Source organism: Fistularia commersonii, chromosome 6 (genome assembly GCF_037954325.1).
Source record: "Fistularia commersonii isolate RoL2024-O1a breed Wild chromosome 6, RoL_Fcom_v1.0, whole genome shotgun sequence".
NCBI lineage: Eukaryota > Metazoa > Chordata > Actinopteri > Syngnathiformes > Fistulariidae > Fistularia > Fistularia commersonii.
The window spans coordinates 5,853,974-5,872,127 of NC_141289.1; the positions used below are offsets into that span (position 1 = coordinate 5,853,974).

General features: G+C 46.0%; 2 protein-coding genes across 5 annotated transcripts; one reads left to right on the top strand and one right to left on the bottom strand.

Annotated features, from left to right (window-relative positions):
- Positions 1–36: 36 nt before the first annotated feature.
- cars2 (cysteinyl-tRNA synthetase 2, mitochondrial) lies at positions 37–7,049 on the bottom strand. Of its 4 annotated transcripts, none has more exons than XM_086147819.1 (16): positions 6,973–7,049; positions 5,842–6,064; positions 5,711–5,761; positions 5,520–5,637; positions 5,354–5,425; positions 3,859–3,964; positions 3,608–3,754; positions 3,408–3,537; positions 3,189–3,322; positions 2,960–3,027; positions 2,809–2,875; positions 2,243–2,381; positions 1,829–1,952; positions 1,581–1,676; positions 955–1,164; positions 37–873 (listed from the first exon to the last, which is right to left on the bottom strand). In XM_086147819.1, the coding sequence occupies exons 2-16, from the start codon at positions 6,054–6,056 to the stop codon at positions 802–804; spliced, it is 1,749 nt and encodes a 582-aa protein (XP_086003945.1). In that variant the 5' UTR covers positions 6,057–6,064; positions 6,973–7,049; the 3' UTR covers positions 37–801. The 4 variants fall into 4 exon arrangements, with proteins under 4 accessions (XP_086003945.1, XP_086003946.1, XP_086003948.1 ...); XM_086147820.1 differs by having other exon boundaries at positions 3,674–3,754; positions 6,973–7,048; XM_086147822.1 differs by lacking the exon at positions 6,973–7,049 and having other exon boundaries at positions 3,674–3,754; positions 5,842–6,294.
- On the top strand, positions 6,643–17,269 carry atg3 (autophagy related 3). Its single transcript, XM_086147823.1, has 12 exons — positions 6,643–6,869; positions 7,708–7,749; positions 7,845–7,894; positions 9,575–9,645; positions 10,496–10,603; positions 11,114–11,166; positions 11,449–11,530; positions 11,612–11,646; positions 13,371–13,523; positions 16,115–16,242; positions 16,483–16,551; positions 16,957–17,269. Exons 1-12 carry the CDS (start codon positions 6,798–6,800, stop codon positions 17,036–17,038), a joined length of 945 nt encoding a protein of 314 aa, XP_086003949.1. The 5' UTR covers positions 6,643–6,797; the 3' UTR covers positions 17,039–17,269.
- The last annotated feature ends 885 nt before the right edge of the window (positions 17,270–18,154 follow it).

Here is an 18,154-nt window from a genome sequence, read left to right on the forward strand (position 1 = left end):
TGATCTGTATTCATGTTCTGTATTATATTCTCAGGGCTGGAACATACTTGTGTTTATTTCCATACATCCAGTTTCATGAGAAAATAAAAAGGGACAGGGCTGAAAAACAGATCAGCATTCAGGTAAGGGTTCAGGACCCAACTGTAAAGCAGGCGCCAGTAGACTGTCAAAGGTTTGATAGTTGATACACAAACGCCTGGCAGCAGCTACGCAGGGCATGCTTTGCTGCCCTCTAGTGGCAAAGCATCGACAGGGCGATGTACCAGTTTTGACAGGAAGAACTGAATCATTTGATAAAACAAGTTTTTTAAATATTGTAATTTAAGGCACCTCATTCATTCACACATTAAAAAAAGTTTCTTTATACATTTATCTCACTACCATATGTTAATTTAACGGGTTGTATAACACAACACATTTCAGGAAACTTGCTAATTTATAATAAATTCTTTAACTTTGTATTTTTTTCCCGATTTATGTTCCGTCTGCCTTCAGACCACAGGATTAGACTCCTTTTCTAACAATTACTGGAACACCATCACACTTTTCTAATTACTGTGCACTATGTTCATGTAACCTGCAGAGTAGATACAAACTCCGACATGGCTTTGTGGACTTCATCCATGCAGACCCTACGAAGTTGTTTCTAGAGCAATGATCAGACCCCATTCCCAGTAATCAAAGTAGGAATCCAGAAAATGGAGGCAACAAGAGGTGCTGACAAAGTGTGTCTGTTGTGAAACCACTGTTTTCTTTGTTGTCTCATGCCATTCATGGAGTCCTCAGGCTTCAGCTTGACAGCTACTCTTCAATCCTTCCTCTCACTCTCTGTTTTCCTCGGGTGATCTCCCATGTAGAAGCTGCTCCTCTATCCTGGAAGCAGACCAAGGACAAATCAGGGCTCTTCTCTGGGACGGCATTGTCGGCTGTTTAAACCTGACAATCGGGGCTCACCTTGATGAGGATGCCCAGAGGGGCTAGGTCATCTCTAAGGTCATCACAGGCCTTGAGGAGAGGGACTCTGTCAGGATAAAGGCCAGATGTCTGGGGCATCCCTGGGTCAGCCTGCCGGGCCAGAGCAAACGCCCGTACTTCACTTCTGAAATGAGTCAGCTGCTCCACCACAGCCTCAAGACCTTCTGGACTGCTTGTCAGTTCTGTCTCCTGAGAAGAACATTTGAGCATAGCATTGTTGTGAGACTTTAAACAATCACAATCATTCTCTCCGCCTGCAAACTTAATTTAAAGATCCAGATTATTGATTCTTGACTTCTGCAGTGTCTTTAAAGCAGTGATCATGATGCCACTGAGTCTGAGAGGAAAAGAAACTGTTCTGAGTGAATATTCAGGCTCAGTGCAGTTTGACTAAAACACACCTGCAGGAATTAGTAGCCCTTTCTAGTCAGTTAAAGAATATCCAACCCATACCCAACACCTACCCTCTCCCTTCTCCAAGGAGGGGAGGGGTAGAAAAAACAGTAATGTTAAAAAAAACAGTATATATAGATGCATAAGTGTATGTCTCTCTTTAATCAACACGGGCATCATAATATCCCCACAGCAAAAATCCTGTCCCTCACCCTCTGCAGTAGGTCGATCCCAAACACATCTAGGATGTCTCTAATGAAGGTGGTGATGGCTCCAAACACTGCCGGGCTGATAGCGCCACCATCAGCCTGAACAGGGACACAACAGCCATTTCGGTCAGGGCATGGTCATTCTTAACAGGGATGCTTGAGAATATTTCATTATTAGTTGGATTCAAATCCCCCATGTGCTTCTGTGTCTGGCTATGAGCAAGCCCCTGGGTCAACCTAACCAAACCTGCCTTGGAAACAGGGTGCAACTGACAGTTCCCATGATAAACCAGACCCATCACAGCACTGATGGCTCTCGGGGTGTCGAAGTCATCTGCCAGTGCCGCCATCACGCTGGTCTTGGTTTGAGATAGCCTGAGGCACAGGCACACACACATGCACACACACACACACACACACACACACACACACACACACACACACACACACGCGCGCGCACGCACACACACACACACACACACACACCAATGAGCAAGAAGCAGTTGAAAGGCAGACAGAAATCTATGGGACTTCTAGAAATCTTGGGTCTAAATTGAAGCAGGTTCAAAGACTCAGCCTCCTCTGTCAATGATGTGACCTCTAAGCCTCAGACTCTCTGGCATGTTCCATCCCTCTGATTTACACTGATAAAAAGTGGGACACACCTCTCCCAGAGGAAGTCCTCCTGCACAGATGTGGATTGCAGCTGGCCCTTCATGTAGGCCTGGGCATCATGGTAGAAGGTGCTCATAGTTCCCAGCAGCACCTGAGCCTCTGCCATGCTGGCCTCGCTGTAGTCGATGGCTGGCGGGACACCGAGACACATACTTCACGAAAAATTTCTAATGAGAGGAGAAGACTCGGGTTTATAAACAAATATCTTTAACTGTGGCTATTTACGTTGAGTTTTCAGATGTGTGGCGAAGGAACATCGGATGTGTTTGACTCACACATTGGTCGTCCACGTTCATACATTCAAACCACATTCAGGTTGGCTTAAAGGTCACCGCTTACCTGACCAACAGTCACCTTTCAAAGGAGGAACACTTAACATTTTCTTTGATATCAAATCCATAAAAGGTTTATTCAATATAAAAGTGCATGTTATAATGATAGATCCATGTTTCATGTGTGCCTGAACAGGTCCAAAAGTAATCCTGCATTTGTTCTCTGTAGCATTCCTCCTCCAGGAAACTTCATTCCTTACTCATGATGAAGACAAGAACCACACCTGATCTGTACTTGGTCAGAAGGCAGAACATCCTGAACTCATTGGGAGAGTATGACTGCAGAAAGTCCTGATGAAGAGAAGACAATGGACTTTACTGCTCCAGCAGAGGACAGTCCTTCAGGACACCCTCAGTAGCTCCTGCTCATCTGACCTTAATGGTAATGTAGTTCTTGAGAGACTTGGACATCTTCTCTGCACTGCCTTTCAGGTGTAGGTGCCCTAAAACAAAACGACAGTTAACTTCATGGAAGCAAGAAGCGTCAAGATCACTGTAACCGATACCACCTAGCGCTTGATGAACTGGCCCACAGCGTCTGAGTGGGTCCAAAGGTCTGAAGGTATTTTGGTCAAAGCAAAATCCAAGAGAATTAGTACTTCACCTGAGTGCAGGAAGTAGTTGGCCCACTGCTCGCACTGATGGTAGGCTTCGCTCTGAGCCACCTCGTTCTCGTGGTGGGGGAACGCCAGGTCGATGCCCCCAGAGTGGATGTCCAGCTGGCTGCCAAACACTGAGCTGTGGACACAGAAGACATTCAACACATCAGCCGGTCCCACGAGGACATCTTCAAGGCCAGGACCAAGCTAAGATGGTTCCTTACCTGGCCACCGTGGAGCACTCAATGTGCCAGCCAGGTCGCCCAGGGCCCCAGGGGGAGGCCCAGGATGGTTCCTGAGCTTTGGACCGTTTCCACAATGCAAAGTCCCTCACGTCCTTTTTGTCGGAGGTGTCTGGAGGACAAATCACATGACCTTACAGTATGGTGTGGATTTAAAAGCAGGTTATCTGTCAGGTCCTGACCTCTAAAAGCAAGTCCCAAGTACGCAGGTGTGTGTTTCCTCATGTCCTCCTGTGAAGTAGACTCACCTCCTGCCTCCTGAGGCTCCGCGACCGACACAAACCTCCCGTATCGCCCCCCAATGGACCGGATGTCAAAGTACACATCACCTGCAGCCAAATCAGTAACCACATTGCCATGGGAAAATGAAAACCCCAGACTACAACACCCCCCCCCCCCCCCCGCCCCCCCCCACACACACACACTCACTCACCCTCCTGCGTGGCGTAGGCATGTCCATTTCTGATGATCCTCTGGATGAAGTCCACAATCTGAGGAACGTTTTCGGTTACCCGTAAATAAACTGCCGGGGGGATCACCTGGACATCACATCACAACACACACACAGCCACGTGTGCCCTGCGTCAATCACTTCGTCATGGCTCCATAGAAACCCCTGCAGTGGGGCCACCTTTAAGTGACCACAGGTCACAGACTTTGAGAGCTTCTTTTTAAAAACAATCATGCCAGAACCAGACAGCCTTGGGGTTCAACCCAGTGGACGAGAGGGTAGCACCGCCCCGCCTTTAGTTGGGGAGACAGGTTCTAACTGTTGTTTGTGGCTATGTTCCCAACAGCAGTTCAGTTTACCCACCCTTTTTGGGTCCCAAGAGGGGCTGCTAGAGAGCGTTCCCACTGGCGACTCCCTCGTTCTATTGGAAAACTTCAACATTCAAGTGGGCAACGAGAGTGTGACCTGGAAGGGCGTGATTGGGAGAAACAGCCCCCAAGATCTTAACCTGAGCAGAACTTTATTACTAGACGTCCGTGCCCATTACGGAGTGTCCACAACGAACACCATGTTCAGGCATAAAGGTGTCCATATGTGCACTTGGCAGCAACGCACCTCAGGCCACAGTTCTTTGATTGACTTGTGATTGTGTCATTGGATTTGTGGCTGCATGTCCTGGACACGCAGGTGAAGAGCAGAGCTGTCAACTGATCCCCTCCTGGTGCTGAGCTGATGTTCCATGCTTCTATTGTTGAGGGTGCAGATTGGAACTACGGCTGCGGCTCTCAAGGCAGCAACCCTTTAACCTGCTAGTGGATCCCAACGGTGAGGAATGCCGTCAAACTGAAAAGGAGTCCTCTTGGGCCTTTTTGGCAAGTGTGGCTCCGGAGGCAGCTGACGGGTACTGGCAGACCAAGTGGCATGCGGTCGCCGAGGCAAAAACTTAGGCGTGGGAGGAGTTTGGGGAAACCATGGAAAGTGACTTTTGGTGGGCCTCGAGGAGATTTTGTCCCACCATCTGGCGGCTCAGGAGGGGGAGCGGGCGCTGCTGACCTCAACTCGAGATGTTCTAGATCGGTGGAAGGAATACTTCCGAAACCTCCTCAATCCGTCAAAACACCCTTTAATGTGGAAGCAGAGCTGGGGGACTCTGGGGTGGGCCCGCCTATTGGAGCAGGAGATCCCCCCCGAAGAACTGGACCAAGTGGCAGGGGAGAGGGAAGTCTAGACCTCCCTGCTCCAGCTGCTGCCCCTGCGACCTAATTTTGGAGGAGGCGGGGGCAGAGGAGGAAGATGACCTTGAAAATAAACCAGCGTAATTGGGCCATTTAATAATAATAATAATTATTATCATACAAGATTTAAAAGCATGAAATCTAAGGAGCAATGTTACACTTAACAGGTAGCTCGACCTCTGAAGGTTGTGAGCGAGCGGTGTGTGTGTCTCTATTGGTGCCTTAAAGATCTGTTCACACACCTTCAAAGACAGCATATCCTTCTTGAACTCCTCCTCATACATCCTTGCAAGAGTGGTGGAGGACATGTTCTCCTGTTTGACAAAAGAACCAAGAACCCTTTAGTAAGACACAGAAACCCTGTGATCTTCACTTCAACCCTAAAAATGACCGTCCCCATCACTTCACCTCCACACTTCTTCTAATGATTTTGTCATCGATGTCGGTGATGACCATGGCGTGGATGATCGTGATCCCGAAGAGCCTGGACAAGATCCTCTGCAGGATGTCGAACCTGACGTACGAGCTGACACCGGGAATGGTACCTTCAACCCAAAGCTGGCGTGGGATCGACCTTAAGAAGAGAGCTTCTCACTCACCATGCGTGGCCCAGGTGTGCGTGGTCATACACGGTGGGTCCACAGCTGTACCTGAACACACACGCACACACAGCGCTTCAGTATACAGCGTCCATCCACCTTAGTGGCAACTCACTCGAGATGTTCCAGACCAGGTGGCTACTGCTTCTCGGGCCACGACCAGAGGCTCCTTCTGCTTCGTCAGGCTGTTGTACGTCTTCAGGCCGGTGTCGAATCCAGCGGGTCTCCTCCAGGAGCCAGCGGCTCTCCTCCAGGAGCTCGTATACCCAGCGGCTCTCCTCCAGGAGCCTTCAGGAGTCGTGTCCCCGGTGAGGCTCCTCAGAGCCTGGGCCGCGGTCCTCCACATCGTGCTCGCTGCGCTCGACGTAGGCAGACAGTAACGTGAACGCAGCATAGCGACTTCCGGAACAAAACGGGGGGAAGCCAGCAGCAACCAGCGCACCGACATTAGTCCCAGTTCGGACGCGTGATTCCCGGCCTGCTCCGGTCGCCGGCCTCCCTCCCCTGTCTTCGTCCCCCACTGCGCCCCGGGTTGCCAGATCTACAAGCTTGCAGTTTCACTGACGGGCTACTAAACCCACACCAGAGGTGCGACTGCCGCCTGCCCCCACGACAAACCCAACGTCTGCTCTTTGGGTGCCAGACAAACGATTCCGACTTGTCTTTGTTCCGATCACATCAAATCAAAGGAAGAGGGATAGTTAGATAGGCTTCCAGAAACCAGGAATGAAACCTGCATGGTTAAAATATTTTTTACGGCAAATTAAGACAATAAGGAATACATAAAAACATATGTTTATAAAAGTATATGATATGTATTCTTAATATCGATTAAGTAACATTAAAAACATCAGGCCACGCTATCAAGCCCCGCCCACAATGGCGCACTGGACGGCGGAAATCCACCAAAATCTGGCAACGTACATAATACGTTGAAGTGTCGTGAGAGTTTGATGCGGAAGTGATTTTAGGTTAATCACGTGACTCGAAATTTTAGCTCCTCTGCTTGAGAAGCCGCATCATGTCCCAATAACTGCCTCGTTTTCCTGGCGGGTTGTCTTAGCGCTTGCTTTTTAAACCCGATAGGATGCAAAACGTCATAAACACAGTGAAAGGCACCGCCCTCGGGGTCGCCGAGTTCCTCACTCCGGTCCTGAAGGTAAACTCGCTCTTGGCTTCAGATAGCTAGTTGCTAGCTACGGGTAAATACAGTGTAACGTCAAACCGGGCTGGTCTGAAGTCTGGTTCCGGAAGGCGCTCACCCCCAGAATAAGCCTCCTTTACGTACGCTTCCTCTGGAGGAGACCTGCGGCGGGTCGCTGTTTGTTTGCGAAATGCAATTGCGTAACAGTACCAGTTAGGGCAGGGCGACGAGGGGAAAGGGAATGGAGGGAGGCAGGAAGAAAGGAATGAGGGATAGAGAGAATCCATTTTTCCCTCTGCAGTGAGTGCCCGGAAAGGCCTGGGTGTCTTCATTCATACCCCGTCGTTGTTCTTGGAAAGGTTGTTCACGTCCTGAAGGGTTTCACAAACTTCTTCCTTATTGTTTTCAGGACCCGGAGGTGTAATACTTGTCGTCCTTGTGAATTTGGTCTTAATTTCTTTGCATTTTTTACCTTTGTTACCTTTTTACTGATTTTTATTCCGTAATCTACAAAGTTGTTCACTTTTCACTGATTTCTCGTCGTTTTTAGGCAGCATGTTTGAGAATTTTGCATCAAATTCTGAGTTATTCTTTAGTCCTTGCTCATTCTATGCCATATTTGAATTCCACTGGCCTCTAAAGGATGGAAATTGTTGTTGAAGGGTTTTTGTCTGTAAAATCACGGGAAGAAATGTATACATATTTCAAAGGAATTGCCCAAAATAAGAAATTACATGATTGCATCACAATTTGTGAAATTTGACTGGTTGAGAAAAAGATAACTTAATCTGTCACAGATATTATGCTGTCTAGATTTGTTCCTTAGGTTTTGGTTGTTTCTGTTTTAAAACAGGAATCAAAGTTCAAAGAAACGGGAGTCATCACACCTGAAGAGGTGAGAATGCACAGAGCTCTTCCAACACTGATTACACTGCCAGTACCTGTATGGACACACAATTGAGATGATAGTCTTTTCTTTCTGCATTCCAGTTTGTAGCAGCAGGAGATCACTTGGTCCATCACTGTCCTACATGGAAATGGTAAGTTTGACAGCACCTATCCATCTGATGTTCTCCTGATACATTCTGGGGACAGAGACCGTATTTGTATTCAGTCCCTTTTATGCATGAAACTTTTTGAGAACATTTTTCAAACAGTTTATCCTTCCTTTTTTATTTGACTGAACTGAGTGCAAAAACAAACGATAATTTTGCCTTGCAATGCAGCTTATTGGCCCTGGGTTCAGCAGCAAGTCAGTCAGCCCAGGTGGAAGAAGATGAGGGGGTGGTCATGACAAAGAGAAGCTTTAGGGGCATGCTCCTTTAGGAGCAGATTTAGGAAAATATTCCAGAAATGAAAGTTGTTACGTGCTTGGATGATGTTAAATGGTTGATGCTACCTTTAGATATGTAACTCTGGCAGGCATTAGAAGGAAACGGACCCTGAGTTTGATTTATCAGGCATTTGGAAAGCTCTTATTTGTTTCTGGAAACCTTCTTCTCTGCTCTGTGTTCCTCACCTCACTACTAAATCAAAATGAAGACCAACTCTATCCTTGTTGGTGCAGACAGGAGACTGCAGGCCGTGGCCTGCTCAGACAGCCTTTTGATTTCACACCCATTGCTTCTGCAGTTTGTTTCTTTTGAACTTTTTAATTCCTAAATATTCACACATTTCCTGAAATCCCCTTTTGATATCAAAGTAATGCATTTTTTACATTTTCTAGAAACACAAACTAATTTTCCCTTGATCTGGTAAGGTCTCACAATTTTATGTCACTCTTTGGAAATTGAAGCAGTTGCTGTGTGTAGTGATGAGTAAGAAACATATGTCCATGGTGGCTTGCTCCACACACCCCGCACTTGGACACACACACACACACACACACACACACACACACACACACACTCACTTCAGTATGAGCAGTGCCTGATGAAGGCTGGCTCGTCTTTCATCCACTCATGTATTTCCATGGACTATTGAATAGGCTTTGGACCAGACCTGAATCCAAGATCGTGTAGACCTTGTAATGGATCAGGTTTCTGGGCCTTGGGTTCAGGTGGACTGGTGAAGACCGCCAATCTGCAATGGGTGAGGTGTTTGTGAGCACATCAAATGTATAGTCTCAGCACAGCTGACCCCCACACAGTTACTGGAAATGGAGAGGCTATGGGGCAGGACTCTTAAAGATTTCACACCCATTGCTTCTGCAGTTTGTTTCTTTTGAACTTTTTAATTCCTAAATATTCACACATTTCCTGGAATCCCCTTTTGATATCAAAGTAATGCATTTTTTACATTTTCTAGAAACACAAACTAATTTTCCCTTGATCTGGTAAGGTCTCACAATTTTATGTCACTCTTTGGAAATTGAAGCAGTTGCTGTGTATTCGTCCTCAACAAGGTTTAGTCATTGGCATCTACAGATGTCTCTTGGGGTTTCCTTGCCCCCCCCCCACCCCTCAATAACATCTACACTCACAACTGTGCAGCTAGAGATCTTCTCTGTGTGCCATGTATGCTTTATACAATTCATATCCGTCATATATATATATATATATATATATATATATATATACTTCATATGTGTATTTATACTTCAGATACATATGTGTCATACGTGTAAATACTTCAAATTTGTAGTTCATACATATACATATATTTCATATGTTTACCTACTCCCTGGTAGCGATGAGTGTCTGTGTTACCTCTGTCCTCAGGGCCACTGGGGAAGAAGTGAAAGTCAAACCTTATTTGCCACAGGACAAGCAATTTCTCTTGACCCGCAATGGTAAGAAGGCCTCCTTCAATCTGGTGTCTCTGTGGGGACTCTTCACTGTCCTGAACAGTGACATTGTTCTCAGGGTTGCATCTTGAACTTGAAGTAATGATAATAATAATACATTTTATTAAGTTGCCTCACTCAATACTCAAGGACACCGTACAGATATATCCATGTACACCAAATACAGATTTAAAAGAAACATTAATAGTGACAAACTGGTTAAAATGTAGATAAATAGTGTGTGTGTGAGTAAAGCAGTATCTTCAGCATAGCCTGATTTGGACTCCACATTGAAGCAGGGTTTGAATGACAACAAAATTCTTGGAGGCCCTTTCCAACATCAAGTAACACTTTCCAAATCAAGTCTACTTCCAGAGGTTGTGGTACATGTGAGAAATGTGTCTGCCTGTCTGTCTCCCTGTCGTCCTCCTCACTTGTCAGTGGGTGGATTTATCCTGTCTTTCCATTGTGTCCATTGTGGGATAATGGAGAGGAAACCCCTAGGTGGAGTCAAAACTGTTCCTGTGAGTCTAACATGTGGCTCGTTTTTGACTCTCCAGAGGGTTTCAGTCTTGATTTCATAAATGTACAATAAGAGTTCATTCATTTATATAGGCTTTGATTCTTCAATGCTGGCAGTGTTTTCCACACGGAACATCTGCTAACCTTCGTCTAAATCTGAGGAAAGACAACAAATTGATTTAGTGACTCGTTCAACCATTGAATTGACAGCTTTAGGTGGAGCAGAGTTTTTAGGAAATGAAAAACACAACCTGACGTTCCTCAGACTTCAACACTGGACTTCAACATCATTTTAATGTAATATGTGCATGTGTTGGTGCGTACATGCGCACAGTTCCCTGCTACAAGCGCTGCAAACAGATGGAGTACTCAGACGAGCTGGAAGCTATCATAGAGGAGGACGATGGAGACGGAGGCTGGGTGGACACCTACCATAACTCAGGTGTGAAGACTCCTCATATGCAGTCAAGCCCATTCCTGCTCCAGGGCCTCGTGGCCATCTGAAGCTCATGTGCATATAAACACACTCCTTAACATCTACCTCAGACCTGGGCATTTTATGGCCCACAGGCCACATACGGCCCGTTTTGCTTTTTTATACGGCCTGCCAAACTACTTTCTTTAAATACTTTGATAAGTATTTTTAATCAATATTGAATTAAGAAACTCCTTTTTTTCCCTTTTGTTTAATTTTGTAAGAGTGATGACATACAAAATAATGATAGTACATTTATATGATCATTCATGATTCTAAAGTTGAAATAAAATGCCCCAAAAATGAAATATTTAAATAGCATTTTTCATATTTGTTCAATTTACTTGATACCCAGTTGGCCTGCACATAAAAATTAAATAAGAACTGTGGCCTGCCAGCCAAAGTAATTGTCCACCCCTGATCTACCTGCAGAAGCAAAAGACAACCCAGCCTTCATGCGAACATTCTCCTTTACAGGTGTGTCTGGAGTCTCTGATGCTGTTCGAGAAATCTCCCTGGACAATAACAAGGTATCCCTCTTTCCACTGTCTCTCCTCTGCCTCCTGGTCAATCCTTCCCCTCCTGCTAGCCAGGAGACAGTGAGAACCTAGTAGCTATGATTGACAGTTGTCCTTGGTTTGGATTAGATAAGTCAGTCAGGGTTATTGGTCAGTCAGGCTCTCAGTGTTCTCCCTCTGAGAGGAGCCTTGTTAGTCAAAGGTCTCCGCTGTGGCCCAGAGAAGGTCCACACCATCAGGGAATGTTCAAGGTACATGATGTGACCTCAGTGGTGATCTTCACCTGTCCTCCAGGACAAGAACATGAATGCAACGTCAGCAGCGTGCTGCGAGGATGATGACGACGATGAAGATGGAGAGGCAGCAGACATGGAAGGTACTTCGGTCTCCATGAGAGCATTTCCACCCCACCTGACCTCCACTGTCACACTGAGGTGCTGCCATGTTCCCGTTTCAGAATATGAGGAGAGCGGCCTTTTGGAAACGGATGAGGTACAAGGACCACGACCCCTGGTATACAGTGGTATGAAAAAGTTTGGGCACCCCTGATCATTTTCAAGATTTTCCTTTATAAGTCATTGGTTGTTCATCTCAGCAATTTCAGTTTAATATATCATATAGCAGACAAACATAGTGATATTTGAGAAGTGAAATGAAGTTTATAGGATTTACAGAAAGTGAGCAGTAATTATTTAAACAAAAGTAGGCAGGTGCATAAATTTGGGAACCCTGTTGTTTTATTGATTTGAATACCTTTAGCACTAATTATTGGAACACAAAATTTGTTTGGTAAGCTCATTGACCCTTGACTTACATACACAGGTGAAGCCAATCATGAGAAAGGGTATTTAATGTGGCCAGTTGCAAGTTACTCTCCTCTTTGCATCTTCTCTGAAGAGTGGCAACATGGGAGCCTAAAAACAACTGTCAAATGACCTGAAAACAAAGACTGTTCAACATCGTGGTTTAAGGGAAGGATACAAAAAGCTAGCTCAGAGATTTCAGCTGTCAGTTTCCACTGTGAGACACATAGTGAGGAAATGGAAGACCACAGGCACAGTTCTAGTTAAGGGCCGGAGTGGCAGGCCAAGACAAATCTCAGATAAGCAGAGGCGAAGGATGGTGAGAACAGTCAAACTCAACCCACAGACCAGCTCCAAAGACCTACAACATGATCTTGCTGCAGCTGGTGTCACTGTGCATCGTTCAACTATTCAGCGCACTTTGCACAAGGACATGCTTTTATGGGAGAGTAATGCGGCAGAAGCCTTTTCTGTGCACACGCCACAAACAGAGTCGCTTGAGGTATGCTAAAGCAAATTTGGACAAGCCAGCTTGATTTTGGAATAAGGCGCTGTGGACAGATGAAACTAAAATTGAGTTATTTGGACATAACAAGGGGTGGTATGCATGGGGGAAGAAGAACACAGCATTCCAAGAAAAACCCTTGCTACCCACAGTAAAATTTGGTGGTGGTTCCATCATGCTGTGGGGCTGTGTGGCCAGCACAGGGACTGGCAACCTTGTTAAAGTTGAAGGTCGCATGGATTCCAGTCAGTATCAGCAGATACGAACAATGTTCAAGAATCAGTGACAAAGTTGAAGTTGCACCAGGGCTGGATACTTCAACAAGACAAAGACCCTAAACACTGCTCAAATTCTATACGGCATTCATGCAGAGGAACAAGTACAACATTCTGGAATGGCCATCTCAGTCCCCAGACATGAATATCATTGAAAATCTGTGGTGTGATTTAAAGCGGGCTGTCCATGCTCGGAAACCATCAAACCTGACTGAACGGGAGGTGTTTTGTTAAGAAGAATGGTCAAAAATACCTTCAACCAGAGTCCAGACTGTCATTGGAAGCTATAGGAAGCGTTTAGAGGCTGTTATTTTTGCAAAAGGAGGGTCTACTAAATATTGATGTAATTTTTCTGGTGGGGTGCCCAAATTTATGCACCTGCCTACTTTTGTTTAAATAATTATTGCTCACTTTCTGTAAATCCTATATACTTCATTTCACTTCTCAAGTATCACTATGTTTGTAAGCTATATGATATATTAAACTGAAATTGCTGAGACAAACAACCAATGACTTATAAAGGAAAATCTTGAAAATGATCAGGGGTGCCCAAAATTTTTCATACCACTGTATGTGTGTTTGTGTGTGGCTGCCGTGTCTGACCAGCGAACACTGACCGCTGTCTGTCTGCAGGCAACACTGGACACCAGTAAGATGGTGGACACCAAAGTGCGAGCAGAGCCTGGGAGTGAAGATGCTATCCTGCAGACCCGGACCTACGACCTGTACATCACTTATGATAAATACTACCAGACCCCCCGACTTTGGCTCTTTGGATACGATGAGGTACCTGCCTCTCGCACCCTTTTATTCAGGACCAGGCTTTTGTCCTCAACAAGGCTGGCTGGTCCTCTGGTTCCTGCTCTCCTGTTCCCCTGGTCCCCTGGTTCCTGTTTCCCTGGTCTCCTGGTTCTTGGTACCCAGTTCAGCAGACTGGGTTAAGCAGGAGGCACTGAAAGACACACACCCAGACATGGGTGTGTGTTCCCTTTATTTTTCCAGGAACAATACTATTTTCAGTGCTTGAGACGATGAGGTTGTCTCGCTTATTGTTAATATCTTTCAGTTCAGTCTTCTACCTGGTCCACATCAGTGCCAGGAGAGACCCCCTTCACTGTGTGCATGCGTTTGTGTTTCATATCCTGGCGCTGGAGTTGAGCTGAATGTCAAGTGTTTTTATATTTTGATTTATTTTTCTTCCGACCTGGTGGAGGAATGTGTGCAGGGAAGGCTGGAACAGTGGACAAAAGATTATCAGGCAGAAGGAAAGGACAGGAGGAGAATAAAGAGGATAGAGCAACGATTGTGTCTTCTTTTGAGACAGAGAAGACAGGGGGCAGAGCTAGAGGCAGCAGAGATCAAGATGTGAAGGGTTCTCTTTGGAAGTGAGGAGGATGGAGAGGACCAGGAAGGAGTCTGTCAGGGGGAGCGCGTTAGATGTTCTGGAGATCAAGTCAAATTGAGATTGTTTGGATATGGGCAGAGGAGGGATAGAGAAGATCTGGGTGGAAGGAGGCTGTAGTTGGAGCTGCCAGGCAGGAGATCTAGAGCAGACGTGGGCATTTTACAGCCCGCGGGCCACATCCGGCCCGTTTACCTTTTTTATATGGCCCGCCAAACTATTTTCTTTTAATACCGTATTTTCACGACCATAAGGCGCACCTTACTAAAAGGCGCAATCTCGGTTATGTGTGCCATTATTGTATTTAACACACACATAAGGCGTACCAAATGATAGGGCGCGGGTTTTATATACAATCCACGGCCACGCTTCCCCCTTTAACGTTCTCATGGTGTCCTCTTCTACTTCCGCCTTACAACAACAACAACAATACACACTCACACATGCATACAAGTGTGCGTATTTAAAAATAGAGCGGGAGCAAAACTGAGTTTGGTTGTGCTTTATTTAAGTATTGATTACAAAGTAGTAACTCATCAATCAAACCCATCGAAGTCTTCATCCTTGGTTTCTGATTTGAACATCTGCGCTAAATCTCCATCAAACATACTGTCTTCACTGTTAGAGTCACTTTCTGTGCCGTGCGGCTCCTTGGAAATGGTGCCGGCTTTTGCGAAAGCTCGAACAACAGCGCCAGCAGACACGTTAGCCCAAGCATCTACAATCCATTCGCAAATTGTGGCATAACTCGCCTGGCGCTGTCTTCCACTCTTCGTAAAAGAGTGGTCTCCATCGGTCATCCATCGCTCCCACGCCGCTCGCAGCCTTACTTTGAACGAGTTCAGAGTTCGTTTGCTTCACTTGTTTTTTCACATCGGCTGTGAGATGGGCATGCATAGTCACAGATCAACAGCGATGGTGATGCGTGGAAAAAAACACCTGGTCTCCTTACCCGTGTTTTTATATACTGTACAATCCATGCCCACACTTCCCCCTTTAACATTCTCATTGTGTTCTCTACTACGTCCACCTTACAACAACACACACACACACACACACACAAGGCGCACTGAATGATAGGGCGCACCGCACGTTTTGAGGAAAATCTTTGACTTTTATGTGCGCCTTATGGTCGTGAAAATACGGTATTTTAAGAAGTATTATCAATCAATATTGAATTTAGAAACTCCTTATTTTTTCCCCTTTGTTTAATTTTGTATGGATGATTACATAGAAAATAATGTCGGTACATTTATATGATCATTCATGATTTTAAAGTAAAAAAAGAAATAAAATGCCAAAAAATGTAAATAATTAAAATGAAATTTTCATTTTGTTCGATTTACATGGTACCGAGTTGGCCCGCGCATAAAAATGAAATAAGACATGCGGCCCACCAGCCAAAATAATTGCCCACCCCTGATCTAGAGGAAAACCAGTGTGGAGGTTTATGGATGGAGGGGAAGAGGAAGGAAGGTAATTGTATGAGCAGAGAGGGTTAGATGGAGGCAGGTGATTGGCTGTGGGTTAGATGGAGAGAGGTGATTGGCCGTAGCCCCTGAGGAGGAGACCAAACAAGAATTACCTCCCTACCTAGCTCAGCTGGTTTAACAGATTCTGTTACCACGATGACTAATCTTGGCTGTGGATGAGACCTTAGACCCTGAGGTTTTCAGTTTGGTAATAAGAATAAGGACAACTTTATTTATCCCGAAGGAAATTGTTGTGGCAGAGTTTCAAGTAAAACATAACAATACAATAATAAATAATAGTAGGAAATTGTATAAACAGTATAAAAAAAGGGGGAGAATAAGAAATACAAATAAATCCAAGAAGGCTTCACCTGATGGATTTTAGATCGTGTCGTTAGAAATCATGGACCACCTCTCCAAGGAGAATACCTGTGTGTCTGAGCTGTGGTTAATTCTGAAGGATCTCCGTCTGTAACCCACCGCTCTGTGGTGACGTCTCCCAGGACAGGCAGCCTTTGACGGTTGATCACATGTACGAGGACATCAGCCAGGACCATGTTAAGAAGACAGTCACCATCGAGAACCACCCACACCTGCCTCCACCAGCAATGTGCTCTGTCCACCCCTGCAGGTGAGAACCTGTCCTTCACTACCCACAGGTCCTCCAACCTCTTGGCCCTGAGCTCAGGACATGAAGCACAGGTGTGTCCTCCTGACTTAGCCAAAGCCTTTTTCTGAATCTGTTTCTTCTTGCTCCATGGAAGGGCTCCTCTAGGTTGAGACTGGAGATCTAACAGCTCGAGCATGTCAGCTGTGCTGCTCGGAGAATTAAAGGTGGTCTTCTGACTCATGCTGTCATTTGACTTTTCAGACATGCAGAAGTGATGAAGAAGATCATTGAGACGGTGGCAGAAGGAGGAGGAGAGCTGGGAGTCCACATGTATCCTGCAGGGTTCGCACCCAGAGAACCATTAGACTGTGGTGGAACCCTTTGAAAACCAGGGTCCAGGCGCCCTGATGAACAGGTGCCTGGTTCCCCTCTGTGTGCATGTGAGAACAAAGTTCTTCATCAGATGTTTTATGTGTTTGGTTAATGACAGTGGATGTTTCCCATCCATCCCAGCTTTAGTCTGGCATCAGGCCCCCAGGAGATCTACAGGAACGTCCAGAACATCACACCTCCTATTTTTTTTTCTTCATCATTTGTCTGATAGTCTGAAACAAACACACAGCTCAGTGCCAGAGCGTTTGCACGCACGGCCCCAAACACACACACACACACACACAAACGCCAAGCTCTGTCCAAAAGCCCATTGTTAGTGCTTCCCTTAACCTGATCCCCCAGGTACCTTCTGATCTTCCTGAAGTTTGTCCAGGCTGTCATCCCCACCATCGAGTACGACTACACCAGGCATTTCACAATGTAGCTCAGCCCCCCTGCACGTAGCTCCGCCCCCTCTGCACTGCTGTCGCACAGACCAGCCTGCCAGACTTCATCTACTCCAACTCCAAGTGGTTTGTGGTATTGTGTGTGAGGTTCCATGTGCTGAGGGGGGCGGGAAGAAGGCGAAGCGGGAGAAGGTAGAAACCAGGGTGTGTTGTTGACTAACCTGCTAACCCCAACCAGGTGTCGAAGACAATAAACTTGGTCTCATTCAGAGCTGTCTCACTCACGGGTCCTTCGGTGGAAAGTGTTCGGCTGGAAGTGCAGAATTCTGAGGACTTTAGATGGAAGAAGATGGTCTTCGAACTGTCCCACTAGTGGGCTCATTGAGATGAAGGCCAGAGAGCAGGATCAGTGTTTGAGCTTCACCTTCAAAACGGCTGGGAACAGATAGACATCTGAGCACTGCTGGTTGGCGCATTTGAAGCTAATGCAATTGTCCAGATGTTTCAGCTGATGCCAACTAGCGTCTCCATGTAGCATCTTCTCTAGCATTGTTGTAGCCCATGCTTTTCCTCTGTGATGAAGATGAACTCAACTGTTTTTATGGAAGGATTTATAAAAAACAAATCTCAACAGATTGTTCCTGCCTTGGGTTTGAGCACTGAATAGACCCCCCACTGAACTCCCTCTGCCCACCCATGCTTAAATGAGCAGAACTTACCCAGTTTCACAGAAGCTACAGGGAACTGCTGCCTTAAATCCTCCTCTTCATCAGTGTTGGATGAAGAGGATAACCCCAACTCCATCTTTACCTTCATCATATGTCCCGCCCCCACTTGACTCTCAGCAGCATTACCTTGAGGCACATTCCTTTCCAGCAGATGAATGTATCTCCAGGACCCAGACCGTGATGTGTGTGTTGGTGGATCCAGGGTGTGAGTGATGTCATGCTGGTCCAAGATCTGGTCAGGCGAACACTGGAGATCTCACTGTGGTTCCACTGACCTGCTGCCTACCTGGCAGTAGGCCAGGTGATGACACTGCAAGGACTAGGACTAGTAGAGTTCCATCTCTACTAACAACTGAACGTCCAGTCTTAGAGGTTTGAAAAAGTCTCAAAGATTGGCAGGAAGCGACTTACAGTTCACCAGCAAAC

Coding starts and splice junctions, on each gene's coding strand:
- atg3 (XM_086147823.1), top strand. CDS start 6,798: ATGCAAAACGTCATAAACACAGTGAAAGGCACCGCCCTCGGGGTCGCC. Junction 7,750..7,844: donor GAGTCATCACACCTGAAGAG/GTGAGAATGCAC, acceptor TCTGCATTCCAG/TTTGTAGCAGCAGGAGATCA. Junction 7,895..9,574: donor CACTGTCCTACATGGAAATG/GTAAGTTTGACA, acceptor CTCTGTCCTCAG/GGCCACTGGGGAAGAAGTGA.
- cars2 (XM_086147821.1), bottom strand. CDS start 6,158: ATGTCGGTGCGCTGGTTGCTGCTGGCTTCCCCCCGTTTTGTTCCGGAA. Junction 5,762..5,841: donor CGAGAAGCAGTAGCCACCTG/GTCTGGAACATC, acceptor GTGTGTGTTCAG/GTACAGCTGTGGACCCACCG. Junction 3,965..5,353: donor AGGATATGCTGTCTTTGAAG/GTGTGTGAACAG, acceptor TGTGATGTCCAG/GTGATCCCCCCGGCAGTTTA.